Source organism: Vigna angularis, chromosome 4 (genome assembly GCF_016808095.1).
Source record: "Vigna angularis cultivar LongXiaoDou No.4 chromosome 4, ASM1680809v1, whole genome shotgun sequence".
Taxonomy (NCBI): Eukaryota; Viridiplantae; Streptophyta; class Magnoliopsida; order Fabales; family Fabaceae; genus Vigna; species Vigna angularis.
In genome coordinates, this window is record NC_068973.1 from 5,558,296 (window position 1) to 5,582,355 (window position 24,060).

The 24,060-nt window shown below is 27.9% G+C and overlaps 2 protein-coding genes across 2 annotated transcripts; one reads left to right on the forward strand and one right to left on the reverse strand.

Annotated features, from left to right (window-relative positions):
- Window positions 1-428: 428 nt before the first annotated feature.
- On the reverse strand, window positions 429-5,428 carry LOC108322633 (probable inositol transporter 2). Its single transcript, XM_017554784.2, has 6 exons — window positions 5,193-5,428; window positions 5,042-5,112; window positions 2,175-2,510; window positions 1,992-2,099; window positions 1,313-1,909; window positions 429-1,081 (listed from the first exon to the last, which is right to left on the reverse strand). Exons 1-6 carry the CDS (start codon window positions 5,323-5,325, stop codon window positions 587-589), a joined length of 1,740 nt encoding a protein of 579 aa, XP_017410273.1. The 5' UTR covers window positions 5,326-5,428; the 3' UTR covers window positions 429-586.
- A 9,430-nt stretch (window positions 5,429-14,858) lies between these two features.
- LOC108322631 (beta-galactosidase-like) lies at window positions 14,859-21,794 on the forward strand. Its single transcript, XM_052876562.1, has 18 exons — window positions 14,859-15,026; window positions 17,572-17,671; window positions 17,760-17,968; window positions 18,054-18,120; window positions 18,219-18,311; window positions 18,393-18,536; window positions 18,619-18,707; window positions 18,810-18,915; window positions 19,007-19,094; window positions 19,197-19,315; window positions 19,407-19,568; window positions 19,650-19,840; window positions 19,936-20,039; window positions 20,127-20,236; window positions 20,343-20,564; window positions 20,641-20,855; window positions 21,177-21,456; window positions 21,552-21,794. The coding sequence occupies exons 3-18, from the start codon at window positions 17,760-17,762 to the stop codon at window positions 21,657-21,659; spliced, it is 2,307 nt and encodes a 768-aa protein (XP_052732522.1). The 5' UTR covers window positions 14,859-15,026; window positions 17,572-17,671; the 3' UTR covers window positions 21,660-21,794.
- Window positions 21,795-24,060: the final 2,266 nt, after the last annotated feature.

Below are 24,060 nucleotides of genomic sequence, written 5' to 3' on the forward strand. Positions count from 1 at the left end.
TAATAAAATATAAATTAAAATTTTATTTTTATTTTCGATTGTTTATAAGCGGATATCCGTGTTATCTGTAATTCGCATATGTATCATTCGTTGGCAGATTTTATTACATATACTTATTAATGAAATTTTTTTATCCATTCCTGTATGGATGGAGGTTGAGGAAAATATGAAGTATTTGTGTAACACCACCACCCTTTATTTTATACAAAAAGTGATTTAAGAATATAACGTAGCTAATCATTGAAATCTAACAAAACTATGAAATCCACGACTGAAAACAGCATTGGGCTTTAGGTCTAAAAGTTTAAACAAATTATGGATGAAATTGATCCCAAAATCCTGTTTCACTTTTTTTTCAAAACAAAAGATTTAATAATTTTTTCAATTATTACTATTGTAATTTTTTTCTAATTTTGTGTCATCAAACGTAGGAATCAAGATATTTTGTGACAGCAAATAAATAGTATACACAGACACCCAAATGTTAAAAGGTTATACAGTAAATATACAATGCGAAATCTAACGTGCATCATCTTACTCTTTTAGTACCACTACAGGAATTAATTTGACCAGATTATCGAGTGAATCAAACTGATTGATGCTTTTGGTCTGGTACTTGAGCAGACTGAGGACTCGTCTGCCAGAACTTAAAGTTGAAGGATCTTGTTTGGAGCATGTTCTCCACTTGCTCAATTGGAAGTCCTTTGGTTTCTGGCACGAAAATAATGACAAAGATAATGGCTGCAACAGTGATGAATATGAAGATCATGAATGTGGATGAGGTCCCAATGGCTTGTGTCAAGGACAGAAAGGACTGAGCCACAATGAGATTTGAAACCCAATTGGAGGTAGATGCTATTCCTCCACAGATTCCTCTGTACCTTAAGGGATAGATCTCAGAGTTCACAACCCATGGAACTGTTCCCATCCCTGGTGAGAAGAATATGATGTACAGTGCTAGCCCAATTAATGCTAGCCACCCATATTTACTAGGACATCCCCTACTGTACCATTCCCTCTCCTCTTTGTTGCACTCCTCTTCTGTTCTCTCGTTTGAAATCAAGCATGCACCGGGTAAGAGCTGTACAATAATTCATCTAGTGTTAGGATTTAGGACTCAACAAAACAAGTTCAATCACAAAATCTTAGGGTTTGATCCAAAAGATACCCACAACTCTCTTGTTACTTGTTGAAGAAGTGCACAAAGTCTAAATGTCTATAAAAACATTAATCAAGATCATGATTTGTCTCAATCTTCTATTTGCAAGAGTTAGAGGATGAACTTAATATGAAAGGTTTGTGATACATTTACCTTATTGGCTCTAGAAGCACAAAAGCCACACTCTGGAGAAGCCTTGAGGCACGTCATGCAATCCCATTGAGAAGGGTTCGTAGCTCTGGTGTAACCAGGGCAGGTATTGTTGAAGTGAGAGGTTTCAATTGTGCTAACCATTGGGGAGTGAGTGGTGGTCTCATGAAAAACAACGGTTAAAACAACAAGGGAAACTACTACACCACACAAACTCAACAACACAAGCTTCCTCCTCCCAGTCTTGTCAATGAAATATATGCTCAAAATAGAGCCAAATGCATTTAGCCCTGCAGTGATCAGTGAAAGAAGCAGTGCAACCCTATTGGACGCAAAACCAGCCAACTGAACAATGGTGGGGCTGTAGTACATCACAGTGTTGATTCCCACAAACTGTTGGAAGATTTGAAGACCCATTCCTGCATATAGACCTCTTCTCACCGTCTTGGTTTTCAGTAGTTTCATTATGCTCACTTTGTCAGAACCTGCAGCTTCCCTCACTTCCATTTCAACCGATTCCTTCAGAGCATTTATCTCATCTTCAACATGTTCGGGAGGGTAAATCTTCCTCAAAATTTCTTTAGCTTCTTCTTCTCTTCCCTGTTAAACACCAGAAAGATAGAGAAGTGAACACATAGATTTTTACCAGAAGAAATAAATCAGCAGCACTAATAGTAATAACCTTTCTGAACAACCAACGAGGAGATTCTGGGAGCAAAGCCATCAATATGACTTGTGTCAGAGCTGGTACTGCTGCAACTCCCAACATCCACCTCCATGTTCCTGGTACCTGAATAAATGATCGTTCATGAGAATTGCTAAATTGGAAATGAAAAATATATGGAGAATAGTGTTGTGATCTCACAGTTGTGAAGGCCAAGTTGATGAGATAGGAAAGGAATTGTCCTCCGGTGATGAGAAGTCCATTGAGACTAACAAGGGCTCCTCGAACTCTTGTTGGTGATGCTTCTGAGATGTATAAAGGGGATGCCATTGAGGCCATTCCAACACCAAGGCCAACAAATACACGACCAACAATTAAGGTTGCTGGGTTCATTGCAGTAGCCATCACGATAGACCCAATGAAAAAGAGGGTATCTGCTACAACTATTGACTTTTTTCTTCCAAATCGATCGTTGATCCATCCACCAACTGCAGCTCCTATGATTGCTCCAGCAAGTGCCATGCTCACTATTGCTTCCTGTTTCATGAACAACAAAGTTTTAACTGATAACGATTAGAAAAAAGATATTTTAATACATATTTTTTATAACATTTTGAATCTGTATTATTTTTTACTTATTCATTATTTATTAGTTACTATGCTTATTTTAAATCCAATAAAAAAATGACATGTGTACTATGTCAAATCTTTCAATTAAGTTATATAATATTTTTTACAAGAAAATTATTAAATAAACAAACTAATTATCTTTTTCTATTAATATTAAAGACTATTTTAGATATGAATAATTTTTAGTTTATGCATTGATCTCAAATTTAGTCTATTGATTTCTAATTTAGTATTGTTATTTAATGATTTTTTTAGTGATTTTTTTTCTTTGTTCGACTGAAAACATTATGAATGGACATTTATGGGTTTGGACAAATTTATTCATAAGAGAGAAAAACATAAGGAAAATAATTAACTTATAAAAATTAGTTTTATCTAAATTTTTGTTTAGTTTATATATAATGTTTGTTCAACAATGTCGTTGATATCTATTTTAACGATCACATAAATATATATATATATATATATATATATATATTAACACAAGAAAAGAAAAAAAAGGAATTATATGAGTTATTTTCCTCTTGCTTTATAACATGATACTATTTTTGAACTTTGCAGTATATTATCATGGTTTTCTTTATTAAGTTGATTGAATTATTTAAAAAAAAAAAACGTTACTACTTTTGATTCATGGTAATAACAGACACTAAGAGAAAAATATTTGACAAGAAAGAAGCTAATTGATTATGAGCTTAGAAATGTCACAACCATTTAGGAAAGTTGTTCATGAGATTAACAGAAAAATTGTTGATGGGAAGAATCTAACCTAAATCGAATTATTTGCAAATCTTTGTCTACAAGCATATTAAGGTTATTTTTTTAATTAGTGTTTTTCCATATAAGGGATGGTGCAGCTTCAGAGTGAAACTTGCAAAAATATTATCACCACTTGAGTTTTGTGTTCCTATAAATTTAGAGTTATTGGGACCACACAATTGTGGCCTATATTCAAAACCACAACCTTCTTTCATTAGTCAAAACCTAAAGTTTAACTCCAATTACTTGTACAAAAAATTAAGATAATAAATACAATTTTCACGAAATTTTGGCCATAAAAAAAGTTTTGATTTTGTGTAATACAATAAAAAACAAGTATTTTTTTCATACAATATTAATTACTATTGCTATCTACAATATTTTAATTTTATTAAGTCCATGCTACAATTGGAATATACTAGTTCATTTTCTCTTTAAGATTTTCACATCCTTATTGAGAGAATTTATCCTTATGCTTTTGAGTTAATTTCTAATAACGGCCTTTATTACATCCATATTTACCATTTTCCTATTGTTACGTCATCACCCAATTTGCTTTATGAGTTGTCTTTTAGGCAAGTTTTCTGGTTAATGTTATTTGCGCTTAGAATGTGACCACCACCATCTTTGTTTTATGGTTTTGTTATGCAAGTTTTTCAAAAAAAGTATAGTAGAAATAATAGTAAAATAATTATATAATAAATAATATCATTATTCGAATATAGGAATAATAAAAAACAAATTATTTCATCTACAATGTATGAAACGTGACTGAATATGTATAGTAACATGAAATAATATAAATAATCTAGATAACAAAAGATCTGGTGAAAAAATAATAACGTAAAATTTTATTTTCATAATTCAAAATAATATCATTAAGACACATTTTATTTTTATTAATGCATACCAGTTTTTATTTGTTTATCAGATTTTTAAAGGAAACTAGTAAAATATCTAAAGTTTGAATAAAATCCCGATATAAACTTATTTTAAAAAATAAAATTAAAATCTTGTTTTTCTCTCATAAATAAAGAGAAAAAAATTATATATAAACTGTGTAAAATACTTGTTATCCAATCACAAACTATCATGTATATTATCTCTGGTCAACGTATGCGGATTTACTAAATCGAATGGCATAAGAAAATAAAAAAAAAATGAATAAGTGAAAATGTGTTTATAAAGACTTCGAGAAGAGTCTACAAGAATAAAAGAAGTTTCTTTCTAAGTTAAACTACTTCAACCTAAATTAATATAAATTTTTTTCTTAATTTTATTTTCTCTTATTCTTATTATAAGTGTTTCATAAGATTGAAAGTTTCGTATTAATTAAAAAATAAGATTAATTTATAATATATAAATAATCCTAATTTTTTTTACAAACGAATATTTTATAAAATTGCTTAACAATAAGATATATTAAAATACTACTTATTTTATAAGACATTTTGTAATTGTTATATTATATTACATTTAAGAAAAAGGAATTAAGCTAATACCGGCCGAACAGAAAGGACAAGGAGAAAGTGTTAAGTTGAAAAACGAAATATGGGATCCTAAATACCCTGTTTTGTCCTTATCGGAATCGGTGGCGTTCTGAGTATGGTTTGTTTGACAGGGGTATAAAAGTCCATAAAAATAAAGGAAATTTGGAAGAAACTAGAAATGTAGATTACCTGAAGCCAAGTCTTTGTATCGACCTCTTTGAAATCATCTCTGATATACAAGAGAGCTCCAGATATGACTCCTGTGTATAATTTTCTAATTTAGTAAATTAATTTTGTAAATGAAAAATAAAGTTAAATAAATAGAAATGAATTTAGTCACCAGTGTCGTAGCCGAAGAGAAAGCCTCCAATTCCAGCAGAGAGAGCAAGGCGAAGAACAAAAGGGTTTTTCCATGAAAGAGACAGACATTCTCTGAAGGCAGAGACATCGGCTTCTGCGACACCTCCTTCCATCAAACACAACACAATACAACGTTTGCTACAAACTTCTGTGTCTCGGAGAGAGAAAGCAATTATTGAAGGGATTACTATTATTTTTGTTATGAGATAAGACGGGAGAGTTAAGCAGCATATTTATACACGAACTTTATGCGACAATCAATTTGGACGCACATACAAATATAAAATTTGGAATTTTCTATCATCATAAATAATGTTTATTAATCATTTCGTACCAGTATGTAACAATGTGTTCCAAATTCTACCTATAATATATACACTCAGATTACAGTAAGAAAAATGTATTTTTACTCATAAGTTCTAAATTATTTTTAGGAGTATTTTGATTATTAAAAAATAATTTTTTATTTCTAAATAAAAGTGGTAATCTTATGTGGATTGAATATTTTAGTGTGTTCGCATAATTCACCGTTCGTGCACATCAACGTTGATTAACTTACATAATTCGTATTGAGTTAAATTTTTAAAATCTAGCATGTTTTATGTGTTTCTTCTGACCAACTTATTCTTTTACGTATTTTTTTTCATATAATTCAAAAGTAGTTTTTTGTTTTGCATTTATTTATGGTTTCAATCCATCTCAAAACTATTTCTATTTTTAATAAATTTGTAAATTTAAAAATTATAAAATTATGAATATTATTTATTTTAAGATATAAGTTTATAAAAATTATTTTTTGTATTAATTTAATTAAATAAAAATGAAGTTATTAAATTTTTAATATAAACTGCCGACCAAAAGCTATATTGGACAAATAAAAAAAAATAACATATATTTTTTTAGACTTGATCCATTTTTACGAATCAAATATAAGATAGGCCAAAAAAGAACAGGCTAACCTGCATTGAAAAAAATTATAAAATAAAAAATATATGTAGGAAAAATGTATTCATGTCAAAAAAATATTATCTTGCAATTAATATACCAAACCATCTAAACATTATATCATCTCCATGTATAAATAACTGTAAGAGTTACTTTTAAAATCTATTGAGAAAAGGAAAGTAAAATTTGTTAATGGAAAAATGTGAATTTTTCTCTCCCAACTATCACATATGTTAATAAAAATCTTATAGAGAACATACTTTATATTATTTACTATAATAGCATGATTAACTTTGTAAATATTAGAATTTAGTTCATCAAAAACTGAACTTCAACCCTCTGTTGATCAATAACAACAAAAAGAATTTGGAATTCGAATTTTTGAAACCAAATTCTAAGTATTATTTTAACAAATAAAGGCAAAATGTGGTATATGAGTAATTTTCATTGCCATGTGTGTTAATTGGAAAAAAAAAAGTGGAAAAATGTTTTATTAGGAAACTTTAGCCTTCTTATGTAGCCGACATAAGAGGAATACTACCTAAGAATGCAAGCCCCAAAGCAGTATTGTTGGGTACCACTCCTTTTGTCATGTTCATGTAAATACATTTTTGTTAAATAAAATAAAGGAAAAAATATATAAGTATTATTGATTTTACAATAAAGAAATGTATAAATATGTCATAAAAAATATAGATTTTAATTAGATGCGTAAAAATAAAGGTTTACGTGTATTATTATTTTTTGTGTGGCTTGTATGATTTTAATGATGAGCCCTAGTGCATATATGAGTAATAGTGGTAAGAATAGCATGGAAATGTTTATGGCTCGGTTTAGACTATTTTAGAAATATAAAGCTATTTGATCATTATTTTTTGTTTGAATGCGATGTTGAAACTAATTGTGCTTTAGTTGAAATTAATTGAATGAATTATTAAACTTAATCAGATTCAACATTATTTTTTTGCCATTGGGAGTGGTCATTTGGCTTTTATTCCTTTTAAGAATAAGGGCTCTTAAATAAAACTTTAAATACATATAAAAAATAATTCTAGTGGTAAAATCATCCAAAGCATTTATACATATAAATACATGCCCATATATTAACAAGATAGCAAAAATACATATGTGAGAAAAATTCAAAAATTGGTCTTTCTAGTAGTTTAGTCTCATATTAAGTGATTGTATTTTTTTTCTAATATATAGTGTTAGTTAGTATTCATACATTTCTTTTATTAAAAGATATTGTTCATTCGTATAATACTTAAAAAATAAAAAATTGTAGTTACGTTGAGTCTGGTTGACTTACTTATAACTAAAAAATTTAATTACATAATAATTTTAAAAACTATATACTTTTGTATTGATGGGAATACTTCCTTGATTTAAAATATTCACATACATAATAATTTGAAAAATAATTAATTATTATGTTAGATTTTAGACTTATTTGGTAATTAAAATAGAAAATTATTAATCATTATATTAAGTTTTGAACTTATTTCATAATTAAAATTTTTAATTAAAATGTTCACTAAAAAAATAATGTTACTTTTAAATTTTTTTAAAACATTAATCAATAAAAAAATTATACAACCTTGATTTTTTATAATGAATAAAAATATGGAGGAGAAAGATCAATTTTTGTTTCATTCAAAATAAATATGTTCATACTTTTTCGTAAAAAAATTAGTGTTACTATGGACTCATAGCTGACCGATTGGGTTTGGTGATAAACTGGATGGACAGGACCGAGCGATTAATGCACAAGAAAGCATTTCACGGCCGCTTGGTCCCGACAGCAGTTGAACATAATCAATGTGCAGTTAATATTACAACGGCTACAAATGAGTGGTTAAGGTTTGCATTAATGATCATTAAGAGATAAATTAATTGGTCAGATTCTTCTAAACTCTATAAATAGAGGTTTAATTTCGGGATAAACTCATTTCTGCTCACTATTAAATTACAAAAGACCTACAACGACACACAGGAAACTTACACAAGATTATCCTCGTTCTATTTCCGTATAAACAATTAGTAAGTAATTTAATTCTCATTAAAATCAATATTTTAGATGTTATCATTTTAGAATAGATGTTGACTACACATGAATATGAATGAACATTTGACAAAAACTAACATATCACCTTTAATAAAAATTCTTAAAATAATAAGTTTTGTAAGTCTTATTTTGTATACTCTTCACGTACATTTCTATTCATAACCAAATATATACTTGGAGTCCTGACATATAAATTGCAACTTCACTAAAAACTTTTCAAGGAGTCAAACTAAACAAAGTATATATATATATATATATATATATATATATATATATATATATATATATATATATATATATATATATATATATATACCACTTTTAACATCGATTAATCGTGAATTAATGTCTAAAGTGTGCCAAATTTTTCAATTTTTTCAAAAGTTATGCTTTTTATTTATTTATTTTTCTGAAAAACACATATGGCTCCAGTTACAAAATAATCCAAGCCATATATAGCTTTTGGCATTGGCTGGTACATAATTGAAGCCGAAATGCACTAAAATTTTTACTATTTTTTTTTTCTGAACTAGACCTATGACTTTGATTTGGTTATGTGAAATGTCACTGTTATATCTACTTTTTGCAGTAGTTCACTGAATAACCAATATCATTTTATTTTATTTTTTCTAAACAGGACCTATGATTTCGATTATGTAAACAACCACTATCGTATCTACTTTCTGTAACGATTCACTAAACAACCGATATCAAAAGGTTGATGAAATTTTAAAATTTGTCACTTTTTTTCCTTCTAAGAAGGACATGTGACCTTGGTTATTTGAACAACCAATGTTATATCTACTTTATGCAACTATGGCCAAAATGTTGAAAAATATTTCAAAATTTTTATCTTTTTTTCTAAAAAGGACATATGACCTTGGTTATTTGAACAACTTAGATCAAAAGGTTTATCAAAATTTCAAAATTACCATTGAAATTTATAATTTTTTATTTTATTAAAATTTTTATATCATCGGTTTTACAAACAATTGTTGTCACATGTCTTCCTAGGATTATATTGGCAAAAGAAACACAGGTTACCATTTTAGAGTTTTCTTCTTCCTTCCTCTACATATTAGTTTTTTCGTCCACTACTCGACTCACTTCGTCTCTAGCTCGAAGGCCACTGTCACTCTTGGGCCACCATCGCTCTTTGACCACCATCACTGTTTTACAACTCGTATTTGCAGTCACATTGCGTTTATTGTTCGTTGTGGTATCTCTTTCTTAATTAGAAATCATTTTATAAACTAAAAATTATTAGCATCTAAAATAGTATATTATGAATAAAAAATTATAATTGATTTGTGAATTAAAGTTTAACTACTTGTTAGATTTTTAAAAGATAATATGAACGATTAATTATATATAAAATTAAACGAATAAATTTGATGTGAAAGTATTTTTAATATTTTAATAATAAATAGACTTGAAGAATTTTCTTATAGGAAATTATATAAATACATATTTTCCCACGGTTAATACCAACAAATGTCTCATTTTCCATCATTATAATAGAGCATTTGAGGTTATAAAAAAAGCTTGTGGTATATATATATATATATATATATATATATATATATATATATATATATATATATATATATATACTTTCTTCCATATGATTGCGTTTAAGTCACAAACATGCATAAATATTATTGTATTTAGTAGTTGATATTATAATATTATATAGTATAATAAGATAATGGGGCCGTGCAATAATGAAGTATATATTAGTTCTTCATATATGAGATTATGATATCACCCTTAAGATAAATCTAACTTACTTAATTCTAACATCTATATTCAATTTTATCACATAATGTTTTACAAGCACACCCCCTGCAATGACAACAACATTAAAGAACGAAGAAAAGTGGAACATGTGTTGTGAAATCTTCCTCTTCTTGGAAGAACATATTACATCTTATATTTATTTCACTCCAAATTATTACTAGACTAGGTCTCATCTTTTAATACAATATAATATATTTTCTTATTTTACAAAACTAGCAAATTTATTTTTGATTCCCGTAAAATAATAATTCCAACTCAGTTTTGTATGGGACTCAATTAATGTGTTGAAAGTGTGTATATATATATATATATATATATATATATATATATATATATATATATGGCTGTTATTTTTGGGTGAAATTCATGACGCAATAATTTGAGGCAGCATGTCCTAGATAGTAGATGATTTCTTGGCCAATCTTAATAACAAGGTCAATATCCCATGATGTTATATGGCAGGGCAGCTTGTTAAGGATACCAACATTTTAGGTCAATGAGAACTACCACCAGGAAGCAAGATCGTTATACATTTGAATTAATATTTTGTCACAATCAACCCTAATTTTGAAAAGCAGAAACTCACGTGAATCCGATCTTGTTCACATTATTTCTAGTGTTGAAATTGAATCATCTTGTTTCAAGGTGTTGTCTACATGAAATGGACATAACACTTTTGTCTGAAGAGATGGATCATCAATTATTTAGGTCTATGAATGTAACAACTTCCCTTCGTATACAACTATGCCAATTGTATAGTTTACATTATGAAATGTTGAATAAATACATGAGTTTGCTTCTTGATAGGAAAAAATTAGTTCTGATTAACTTTGAAATTATGTTAAAACATTGTTGTTTTCTAAATCATCATAATTCATCCAATATCTCTACAAGTTTTACTTCTTTTTAGAGCGAGAGTATGAGACTAATATTCAAATTGAAACTTCAACGTATTGAAAGATTTTCCCCTTTCAATAATGTTAATAACAAAATGAGCTAGCTTATGTCATTTTATATGAATCCTTATAATATATTATATGTTGTTGTCGCTTAAAGAGTGGTTGTGATAACATATGCGAATGATGTCGACAAGAAATTGAAAAAGAAAAATTACTAACAACTTTTTTTAATCAAATCTATGATTTACATAATTAATTATATGCAGAGGCTAAAATAAATTCAAGCAGTTTATAAAGATAAAATTAAATATTCTATTTTGTTTTTTCCTTTTCAACATCTCTAAAACAGACCCGAATGGGTGGATAGAATTTTAAAAACAACAAAAGTTTGACTATTTTCAATAAAAATAAATAAAACTTAAGGTTGATATCTTATCAAGATTTGACCCACGTACGAGTCACAATCAATGCCTAATACCTTTTATATATAAATATGAATATAATTCGTATTTCGAATAAATGAATTTAATTGATATTAGAAAATTTTGATATTATTAGCCACCTGTATTTTAATAAACAAATTCATGAATGCAATGTAAAGTTTAAATATTCATAAAAAAGGTAAGTTATTTTGGTTACTATGTGGACCTGTGAGCATTTATATGTTTCTCTACACATACAAACTATATGTAGATTAAGTTATATATATATATATACGTATATATATATATATATATATATATATATATATATATACGTATACGTATATGGTATTGGAAATGTTGATTTCTAAGAGGATTATGTTAATAGTTAAATATAACAAACACATGCATTTTCTTCTAGTAAGCAACCTAATGCATAAGAGATTTTTGATCTCTAAACGCAATTAGCACACCATGATCAACGGCATCGACAGTTTTAAGGTTTTACTAGCGTCATTATGCAATATCTTCCGCCATCGACAATCGTAGTTGCACAACAATTTTTCCAACCCCAAAATTCTCAAGTTCAAAATCCGTCACACAATGATGTTTAACTACAACAACAACCACAAGATCAAAAACCAGAAGATAGAAATGATTATCGAGATTATTAGGCATTTTTTAGAACTTATTTGCATTACTCTTGAAACCTATTTATGAACTTATTTACACAATGTTTAGAACTTATTTATTGGATACTTATGTATTAATTTTAACAATACCTATGTATTGATGTACAATGCTTCTTTGAGGATTAATTTAAGTGTATGTGAAATGTTTGTTGGTTCTATATGTGAATTGTGCATGTCCAGATTTTTTAGTAGTGCTAACATATGAATATATTCGTATGTAACTTATACGACTATATTTGTATGTAATTTACATACGACCATTTTACATACAAATTTTTGTTCGTATATAATATGTATGTAACACTACTTTACATATGGATTTTGGACCTTAGATACGAGTTTTGGTCGTATGTAACTGCACATCAACACGAGGCTTTCCAATGTGCTTTGTCCTCACTCGTACACTTTCCGAAAAAACTTCCCAAAATGTCACCCATCCCTAAATTTCTCTAGGCTAAGCATGCTTAACCATGAAGTTCTTATGGGTTAGGCTACCGAAAAACAAATGCATTTTGGTGATATGAGTAGCCAAATCAATCCCTTTAAGCTATCCTTCAACTGTATAGTCCCATACCTATACAGTCTCTAGATCTCTCTCATCTGGTGTATGTTCGATTCATCCATGTGTTCCTTCCACTAGAAGCCTGCTAGGAGCCGCTCCTTGTTTGTGCCCCATGCACTTCGTGCCTCTTGCACCGACGATTACTCTCCGCCCTCGTCAGTGCCTGGGTGTCACAATGAGTCTTCATGACCTTAGATTCAGTGTTTGAAGTTTCCCTTCAATGCGAGTTTTCCTGTGTAACTCAAGTCTTAAAATTGTTGCTCAGTTGCACCAATATAATTCTGTCTAGAATTGATTGAATTTCTTCCATTTCTTTTATTTTTTTTTTATTTTGACTCTATGTAAGCATCAAAAATTTCAAAACTTAACAAAACCAATTTAAATTAAGTATCAAATTTATGTCAAAATTAACTTATCCTAAACACTTATCACTCTTTCATAAATTAAAACAGAAAAAAAACTTGAGGAACATATTTCTATACCCTTGTTAGAAAAACTATCATATACATATCTTTCTGTCATATTTTAATAAATAATTATATTTTATTTCACTTAAAATAACTTTAAAAAAAACACTCCTGCGTATGCGCAGGTATATAAACACTAGTGTATAATAGAAATGACACGGAAATAAGTTTCTAATTGTTTTCCCGTTTTAAATTTTAGATTTTATTAAATCAATATTATACTTTGTAACGTTGTTTTATATATTTGCTATTTAGGTCTTATGCTCTATGAAAAATCTAAGTGAATGTGATATTTCTAAACACATGCTTCTCATGATTTTGGAACAGAATATGAATGATCCCATGATTCTCAAAGTGCTTGCTTTTAAAGGAATAATGAGATAAGAAAGTTTTACCCGAAACTCAACCCAAAATTAAAGATTTCCTTCCAACGTTTGCCATATCCTTTGTCATATTCAAAGCATGAAATTTCAACATTCATTTCAAATTCATATATATCCTTTGACTTCGCCATGTTCTTGGTACTCCACAAAAACCACAGTTATAATTGCCCATGGAAACAAAATAAAGTGAAATTAATGGTCAATTAACATCACAAAAACTTTATGAAAATTTAATCACGTGATTCTTAAACATAAAATTCTAGAAATACAATTAAGAACTTTAGATTAAAAAAATAGAAAAAATGATACTGTGCAAAATAATATCGTATGAAGAAAGAATTACCAATATTAGTAAAGACCTTTTTTCATGGATATTATGTTGTCTTAGTACGTATCTGAGTCAATCATTCTATGTATGTGGTCATTTGAGTTAGGTTTTGGTAGAATAAGAACAACCCATTCATTTGAGTTAGGGTTTACTTCATAACATATATTAGGCAAGGAAGGTGCTGTTTACCTGAAAATTATTCTGAGTATTCTCAACTCGAACATTAAAATTAATTCTACAAGTTTTAGGAGACTAAATTAAATTAAAAAAATTTTATGCAAACTATTTTTTTAATTTAACTGACTATATTTTACATTTTTAACTGGATTTTGTTCTCTATATATTAAATTAATTTAATTGGCTAAACTGTATTATTATTATATAATGAATCACAAAATAAGAAAAACCTACACTATATTTATTTTAACACAACTTCATGCATAAATTTACTTAATTATTAAAGATGTACAAAATTTAATAATTATACTAATGAAATAAAATAACAGAATACAAAATTTAGTACTCACATAATTATAAAAAAAATATATCACGTATAAAAGGTTTTCAAAACTTAATTAAAACGGAGAAGCAACACAAATATAACAGAAAAGTATTTTGTTGAAGCACAAAATCTTGTACTATGAGTTAAATATGATAAACATAATGAAATTTGTAAAACCCATGAAAAAATTTATAATAGTAAATTTTAGCATTTTATTAGTAATAATAATTTTAATGGATAGAAAAATATAAATTTTGGATATAAAATTATAGTAATTTTATAAGGAGAAGTTAAAATTTTTGATAACTTATTTAGTAAATTTTTAAAAAAAAAAATCGAATAGTAAAAATTGAATAGTGAATAGTAAAAAGTGAATAGTAAAAAGTGAATAGTAAAAGTGAATAGTAAATAGTAAAAATAAATTTTCAGCATTTGGATTCCTTAGCATGGAAGTAAGTAGTAGGTAGAAGTTAGGATCAGATTTGGTGAGAAAATGATTGAAATATTATTTTTAAATAATATTAAAATAATAAATAATATTAAAATATTAATGAATAGTAAATTTTTTTTTACTATAAATAGCCATAGGAGGGAAGGGTATTTTGCACCAAGAAAAGAGGAATCAAGTGAGAGCTTGAGAAATAGAGAAGAAAGAGTTAGGGAGAAATTTTTAGTTGCAAGAAGAGTAGAGGTTCTGAAGGGTTTCGGGGGAAACAAATTCGGAGCAGGAGATTAAGTCTGGAATAGAGGTAGGGGAGCTAACTTTTCTAAGCTTTTATATTATGATTTAGTACTGTTTTATTACTATTCATGTCTTGAAATTATGTATGAATATTGTTAATGCTTACTGTATGTTTATCTATATTGATATTCGGTATAAATATTATATGCTGTTGTTTTGAATCTGTTAATAAGAAATTTGTTAAAAACTAGTTGAGGAACACTTTGGCTAAGGAAAGACTTGGTACTTAAGTTGTCCATTGTGACGCACCTCTCTTTCCTGGAAGTCTACTCGACAGGTTTTTAACTTAAATCTTGTGTACAGATTATGTACTGTTAAATTATCATGTAATATATCTTGTTGGAATATATTCAGTTTGTATGATTTCTGAAATGATTGAAGTTTATTTGATTTGAATTTATGCATCTACACATGTATGAGTATTACGGGGAAATGTCGTAAGAGTATAATATGAGTCGAGGAATGTGAGTATGGTATGAGTCTCGCGGAGAGATTCTGTAATGTCAGGGTATGTGTATGAGGATTAGGGGTAGATTTCGTAATGGTATAATATGAGTTGAGGAATATGAGTATGGCATGAGTCTCGTGGAGAGATTCAATAATATTATAGTATTTGTGTATATGTTGATGTTGAGGGTCCCGTAGTTGGAGGTTATCCTGATACTCTAATAATCATCTAGTCTCAAGTAGAGAGGGATGAATTATGTGGTGAGAGGAGCAGGAGGTCCTGGTCTATGTGCCGGTTTTGGACATAGTGAGGGGACTAACCTTGTGAATGGTATGAAGTATTTTGGAAGTGTATTTGTAAGAAGAAGTAGAAGTCATTCCAAGTGCATAACCTCCCGTGACCGCTCATCAACGTATCATCCGGATGAGTGTCTATTGGGTATTGTGAGACGAGTGTCTAACAGGGATTGTGGTATGAGGGTGTCGAACATAATTATTATATGATGTTTATATCAAGGTAATTATACATGTTTTAAATGATTTGTTGCATGTTAGCTCACCCTACTTGTTTGTGTTTGTTTTGTGTTTGGGTATGTGCGATGATCGTATAATTCGTTATACGGGAGCAGATGAAGGAATGTCGTCTGATCCAATGCCAATGAAGGGAGAGACAGAAGAATAAGTTAGAAGAATTCGAATTATATTTATGAGATTATAGTTGAAATCTGAGTTTAAAACATGTGTAGACATATATTAATTATGAATTTATAAGTGTGAGATTACGGGATATTACCGTAAATGTAATGTTACAATATATAAATTATGAATTATCTGGCGTGAGATATTGGGATGTTACAAAATTAACAATTCCTTAATCTCTATCAATACATAACATAAGGTTGTTAAAATTATTGTCACACGATTTTGTTTCTGTCCAAGTCAAACATGTTGCTAAATATTTAAAACATTATATATATATATATATATATATATATATATATATATATATATATATATATATTTGACTAACTTATGTAATCTTTTAAAGTCTACTAAATTTTAGTTGACAAAAATATTTTCATATATTATGAATTATAGGAGTATTTTAATAATTTTTATTTTTAATTTAAAATAAAAAAATAAAAATTATTTAAATATCTTTAACCTTAAAACTTAGAATTCATAATATATAAAAGTATTTTTGTCAACTAAAATTTGGTATAAAAAAGCAAACATATATATATATATACTGTAGATTTATATATATTACAAAACAAATAACATTTAAGACTCTTAAAAGAAAAGAAAAGGATTGAAATAAGATTTCAAAGAGATATAATTCTTTTACTAAGAAAAAATTTACTCAAATATTAATTTCACAAATTCGAAAAACAAATGTGAATTTCTAAAGAAAATAATAAATGGTTGAGTAAAGTGATAACGGAAAATTAAAGCCAAAGAAAAAAAGATAAAAGAATTGTATAATCGCTTGATTGAGTTTTAAATAAATGAATAACAAAAGGAAAAAAAAATGAAAAAAAGGAGATGTAAATAAGGTTTGGAATCACGCAACCTTAAATGTAACTAACATAATTGATCTCCTTCTCTATCTATTTGTTAATATTTAAATGGTATAATTTCTTTTTCATATATAACCAGTTGATAGCTTTTTATAATAACGTAATAATAAAATATAAAATAGCCAATGATATTTGAATAAGCAATTACTTTAATTTAAAATAATTATACTAATGAAATAAAATAAGTCAGCACTCACATAATTATTTAAAAATAAATTATGTATAAAAGGTTTTCAAAATTTAATCAAAACAGATAAGTAGGAAACGAAACAGAAAATTATTCTGTTGAAAAATAAAATGTTCTTCTTAGATAAAGATAAAGATAGATGATAAACAAAAGGAAACTAATTAACAATTCCTTTTATAAATACATAGATATAGAAAGATATGATAAACAGAAGGAAACTAACAATTTCTTCTATAAATACAAACAAGACACGGTTTTACGTCTACTCAAGTCACTATGGCTACTGCAAAGCTTTTTTCTTTGACATTTTGTTTACTGGTTTTGTTGTTGGCCACTAGTGCAATTGAAGTTTCAAAGGATGGAAGGGCCATCAAGATTGATGGTAAACGAAGATTGCTTATATCAGGATCGATCCATTATCCTAGAAGCACGCCTGAAGTAATCATTACTCTTATTTTGATTTCTTGTTAATTTGATATGGTTTGTTCAGATTAATTTAATCTCAGTGTAATTTAATCATATGTAGATGTGGCCCGACTTAATCAAGAAAGCCAAAGAAGGAGGTTTAGATGCAATAGAAACATATGTTTTCTGGAATGCGCATGAACCTTCTCGTCGTGTTTATGATTTTTCCGGCAACAATGATCTCATTAGATTTCTCAAGACCATTCAAGACGCTGGTCTCTATGCTGTTCTTCGCATTGGTCCATATGTTTGTGCCGAATGGAACTATGGGTATATTATTTCATCACCCTTTCTTTTCAATCTCTTTTATGGTATTTTTATGAAATGCAAGCTTATAAAATTTTTCATGTTTCAGAGGGATTCCTGTGTGGGTATACAATCTACCCGGTGTTGAGATCAGGACTGTCAATGATGTGTTTATGGTAATGCTTAATTTTTTTTATTTTATTTAATTTTTTTCTCTATATTTTTTCCAAAATATATTCGTGTTGACTTTCTATTCTTTTATTTTGGAACTAAGAATGAAATGCAAAATTTCACTACTTTGATCGTGGATATGGTGAAAAAAGAGAGACTTTTTGCTTCTCAAGATGGTCCCATAATTCTTACTCAGGTACTTTTCTCTTTTCGTTTCAATCTTCAAAGAATGGTTTCATTGAAGTGTTTAATCCTAACGTGGTGAATGATATTTTAGATTGAAAATGAATATGGTAACGTAATTTCACATTATGGAGAAGCGGGAAAAGCTTACATAAATTGGTGTGCAAATATGGCCGAGTCATTGCACGTTGGAGTTCCATGGATCATGTGTCAAGAGTCCGATGCTCCTCAACCAATGGTATTTGTTTATGCATTTTATGTTATGAGTCAAATACTTAATATGTGAAGTGAAGCTAATAGTTTTTAAATTTCATGTGTAGATCAATACTTGCAATGGTTGGTACTGTGACAACTTTCAACCCAATAATCCTAATAGTCCTAAAATGTGGACCGAAAACTGGGTTGGTTGGTAAGTCTAATATTATTCATTCGTTTTCCAAATTCTTAATTAAAAACAACATTTTTATTACTAGAGCTTATATTTATGTTTTTCTTTTTCGATGAATTTAAGGTTCAAGAATTGGGGTGGCAAAGATCCACACAGGACTGCCGAAGATGTTGCTTACTCTGTGGCTAGATTTTTCCAAACCGGAGGCACATTCCAAAATTATTACATGGTAAGCAATAACAAAAATTCACAATTGAAAACATTAATCATGCAAGGTATCGTTGTTTAGTTCAATTATACTAAAGTGCTATTTTTTTTAGTACCATGGAGGGACTAATTTCGGTAGAACCGCTGGAGGTCCATATATCACCACTACATATGATTATGATGCTCCTCTTGATGAATATGGTAATTGAATTTAATTAGATATTATATGTATTTATTTTATTGATTATCCTCTTGATGGATTAACACTTTGACCTCTAATCCATTTTTACTAATATTTTGTAGGCAACATTGCTCAACCAAAATGGGGTCATCTCAAAGAGCTTCATAGTGCTTTAAAGTCCATGGAGGAAACTCTCACTAATGGGAAAGTCTCCGAGATAGATTTTGGAAACTCTGTTAAGGTATATGAATTCGAAAATAATAAGAAAGTTGGTAACTTGTTTTTTTTTTTTAAGACTAAAGTTTTTGTAACAATGTGTTTTCAAATTTAAGGCCACCGTTTATGCCACGAATGGATCATCAAGTTGTTTCTTGAGCAACACCAACACCACCACTGATGCCACCCTAACATTTAGAGGAAATAAGTATACAATTCCAGCATGGTCGGTCAGTCTTCTTCCTAATTGTCAACATGAAGAGTATAACACTGCCAAGGTTAGAGAAAACTTTTATGTCCTGTTCTCTATAATCAACGAGTATGTTATTGCTTGCTAAGTTTATATTTACTTAAACAAGGTGAATGTTCAAACCTCTCTGATGATCAAAGAAAATAAACAAGAAAAAGAGTCAATAGCTTTGAAATGGACCTGGAGGTCAGAGAATATTGATAATGCTCTTCATGCTAAAAGCAACATCTCTGCACATGCACTTATTGATCAAAAACTCATGGCTAGTGATACCAGTGACTATCTTTGGTACATGACAAAGTAACCACTCCCCACTTAACCTTTTTCTTTGATTTTTAAGTTCTTTTGTTCCTCTTTATTGTTGTTGATGATACCATTTTTTTTTTCTGTAACAGACTTCATCTCAAGCATGATGATCCAATTTGGAGTGAAAATACGACTCTTAGGATTAATGGTAGCGGTCATGTGATTCACGCATTCGTTAATGGAGAACATATTGGTATTATTTGAGATTCATGTGCTAATTAACATTGTATTATTTGTGTTAGAATTTATAACAAGTTCTCACAACTCTTTACTTAATAAGGTTCTCATTGGGCCACGTATGGAATTCACAATGATAAATTTGAGTCAAAGATTAAGTTCAAGCATGGAATAAATACAATAAGCTTGCTTAGTGTCACCGTTGGACTTCAGGTTCTTACTTATAGCCCTTCATGGTTTAAATTTATATAATAATAATAATTGTTTTTTATCTGTTTGTATTTTACTGATTTATGTTTTTTAAAATATTGAAATATAGAACTATGGACCATACTTTGATACATGGCATTCCGGTCTTGTTGGGCCAATAGAGCTAGTGAGTGTGAAAGATGATGAAATGATCACTAAGGATTTATCATCACACAAATGGTTATACAAAGTTGGATTGAATGGTTGGAACCATGAATTCTTTAGTGAAGACTTGTCTACCAATTGGGAATCTCAACAATTACCCACAAACAGAATGCTCACTTGGTACAAGGTAATTGATCTTAATTTTTTAAAATATTGTTTTGAATTACAACTCAAAATCAAACTAATGTGTGTATAATATGAAGACCGCCTTTGAAGCTCCTATGGGGTCAGACCCTGTTGTGGTAGATCTAAAAGGAATGGGCAAAGGCTATGCATGGGTGAATGGTGAAAATCTTGGACGTATTTGGCCGAATTATTTGGCTGAGGCAGAAGGTTGCAGTGATGAGCCATGTGATTACCGTGGAGAGTACACTGACACAAAATGTGTTACCAATTGTGGGAACCCGACACAAAGATGGTTGGTTTTACTTACACTCATTTTATATATATATATATATATATATATATATATATATATATATATATATATATATATATATATATATATATATATATTTTGCAAAATATATTAAGAAAAATTAATCTTTTGAGACACATAAAATTTTTACATTAATTTAATACTACTATTTTTTTACTTTTTACTTTTTTTTCTTGAAAAAATACAAAAATTTATATTTTAATAACTATTTTACCTCTGTACTGTGTGTCAGATGAATATAAAAGTAGATCATGGTATCATTATTTATATATTAATTTAGTTATGTTTTTGATGGTTCAGGTACCATGTTCCTCGCTCCTTTTTACGTGACGATGGTGAAAATATCTTGGTTTTGTTTGCGGAGATGGGTGGTAATCCTTCATTGGTGAACTTCCAAACTATTGCTGTTGGTAGTGCATGTGGAAATGCATATGAGAACAAGACCTTGGAATTGTCTTGCCAAGATCGTTCAATATCTGCAATTAAATTTGCAAGTTTTGGTGATCCCAAAGGAGTGTGTGGAGCATTCACTAAAGGCAGTTGTGAAAGCAAAACGAAGGCATTGTCCGTCTTGCAAAAGGTAGAATTCTCTTTCAGTGTTACTTTATTTTCATTAAGATTTGTTTTAGGTGATAACCATGTTTATTTTAATAACTTAAACATTTGGTTTTATAGGAATGTGTTGGCGAAAAAGCATGTTCCATTGATGTTTCGGAGAAAACATTTGGTCCAACCACGTGTGGAAGTATTACCAAGAGACTTGCCGTGGAGATAGTTTGTTAGGATTTAACTTAGATTACTTTAGACTTTTATCATTAATAAACCCTTTTATTTATTTTTTAAATTTATTTTAAGACGTTAATTATGATGTATACGATTTTATTTTATGTTATCCCCTTGATATATATTGGTCAGTAATATTTGAGTATTCTTGATATAAAAATTTAATCACGATCGTTTATCTTTTTAATTTAAATAAATTAAAACAATTGAATGAAAAAAGAAAACGTTTTATGTGGCATAATTGTTTTGTTTATATATAAATATCATATGGATAATGTACTAGAATGAAAACAAACGTATGATTTTAATTTTGTACGATGGATTTCTTTGTTATGAAACAAGTACTTGTGGATGTAACAATTGGCAGAGATAGGTAAAAGTAAAAACTTTGAATTAAGTAATATTAATATGAGAATATTTTATTTTCTTAAATATGAATGATTAGGTATATATTTATTTATTTCTTTCTCTGCATACCTTTTGTAACAATGACTGTCAGCTCAATATTTGCTCTTGTTTTCATATTCATTTATTTTAAATTATTAAAATATCTTCAATTTATTAACTAAACTAAACAAAATTGTATTAAATTTTCTTTTATCTTTTGGTAAATTATTTATAAAAAAGTTAAACCACCACGTCTCGTCCATTTTCAAACCAAAGAATGTTTGCATTACAAATGTACAAAAGTCGTGATTCATAATTTTATTAAAACAGTATGTTCATGCACTTCTATATTAAATTTCTATAAATTCTTGTATTGTAAAATCCGAAATATAATACAATTTTGATTTATTATTTTAAAATATACAATCTAAAGTATAATTTTTTATATTTCATAATATGTAATATGAATTATATATTATATTTTGTATTATGTAATGTATAATCTAAAATTAAAAAAAAAATTCTAAATTATACATTCAAAAATATAAATAAAAATTTTATGGGGATCAAAGTTGAAATATGTATGTGTGAGAGAAATGACGTTTGTTTCATTTACGGACTTTAGATTGACTCGTTAACTGATGAGCTTGTTGCAAATTATTTTTACGTATAACATTTAGATTGTTGACAAGGTTTGGTTATAGTATATTTTCTCATATTTTCGTAAAAATTATTTTCAGTCTCTCAAATTAAATTATTTTGAAAACTTTCCTCTTTTACTCTTTAATTTGTGAAGATTTAGCTCTAGTAAGTAAGAGTTAAACGTGGCCTAAATTCAACTTTAGGAGATTCAAACTATCGCCTTTGGCTCTAGAGTTCAAAAATAATGTTGACTTCAAATTGAATAATAAAAGATATCTAAGTCTATTAAATACGAGTTATTTATTGAATTTTAATAGTTTTATAAAGAATTTTCAAAAGTTAAAATTTATAATTTATGATTAAATATATTTATAAAATTATAAATTATTAATATAATTTGTAATATTTCAAAATAAACATAATATATATAATATATATATCAACAATATTCACAAAAATTCTTCAAATATAATAGTATGAATAATATTCATTTTTTTTTCAATTATTCTTCTCTTTTATAATTATTTGGCTTATTCAAAAAATTCATACATATCATCGAGATATTTTTCTTCTCAAAATTTTGATTACCTTTTTTTCTTCTTTTTTTTTTGTGATTATGAGTGAATAAAATATATTTTAGGTATCACATGACATTATTTTTACTTATTTTTAATATTTTTGTTTATTATTTATTTTTTTTCACATCAAAAAATTTCTTTCAAATGTCTAATTGAGTAAGTCATTCATTTATTAGATATAAAAACTTATGTCGCTCTATTATCTTTGATCTTATTTATTTTATATAAAAAAAATTATTTTTTGCTAAAACAATTTTTATTATCTTTAAATAATTTAAGTATTCTAATATTTAGTAAACTTTTTTAGATTTTTCGTGTTATCATATATTTAATTATATTTTTTTCTATGATGTTATATATCAAGTTTTATCTTTTTTACATGTTTTAATATTTTATTTATTGTTTATTTTATTATGTAAGATATTATTTTGATGATTTGTTATATACTTAATTTTTTTATCTTTTAATTCTTTCTTATAAGAGTAATATTACCATCACTATAAAGATCTTTCAATTATTCTTACAATTTAATGTTATTGTTATAAATTTTATTGAAGTTTAAAAGCTAAAAATATTTATTTTTAAATTTGAATTATTAGTTGAATATATTTCTTTTGTGTGATTTCCTTCCATATAATATTCGGTGTATAAGAAAAAAGATTAGCAAATAAACATTTGAAATATTTTTAAATTTGATTTTTTTTATATTTTTTAACTTTATCAACTTTTTCATTAATGTTTGCAAAATTTATAGACGTTTTGATTCTGAAATTTTATTTATGTTAATTGTGAAA

What these genes read in the sequence shown, in the direction of transcription:
- LOC108322631 (XM_052876562.1), top strand. Translation starts at nt 17,760, where the DNA reads ATGTGGCCCGACTTAATCAAGAAAGCCAAAGAAGGAGGTTTAGATGCA. An exon ending in GAATGCTCACTTGGTACAAG is followed by an intron (nt 20,565 to 20,640) that starts GTAATTGATCTT and finishes TATAATATGAAG; the next exon opens with ACCGCCTTTGAAGCTCCTAT. An exon ending in GGGAACCCGACACAAAGATG is followed by an intron (nt 20,856 to 21,176) that starts GTTGGTTTTACT and finishes TTGATGGTTCAG; the next exon opens with GTACCATGTTCCTCGCTCCT.
- LOC108322633 (XM_017554784.2), bottom strand. Translation starts at nt 5,325, where the DNA reads ATGGAAGGAGGTGTCGCAGAAGCCGATGTCTCTGCCTTCAGAGAATGT. An exon ending in TCTCTTCGGCTACGACACTG is followed by an intron (nt 5,113 to 5,192) that starts GTGACTAAATTC and finishes AATTATACACAG; the next exon opens with GAGTCATATCTGGAGCTCTC. An exon ending in ATACAAAGACTTGGCTTCAG is followed by an intron (nt 2,511 to 5,041) that starts GTAATCTACATT and finishes TTCATGAAACAG; the next exon opens with GAAGCAATAGTGAGCATGGC.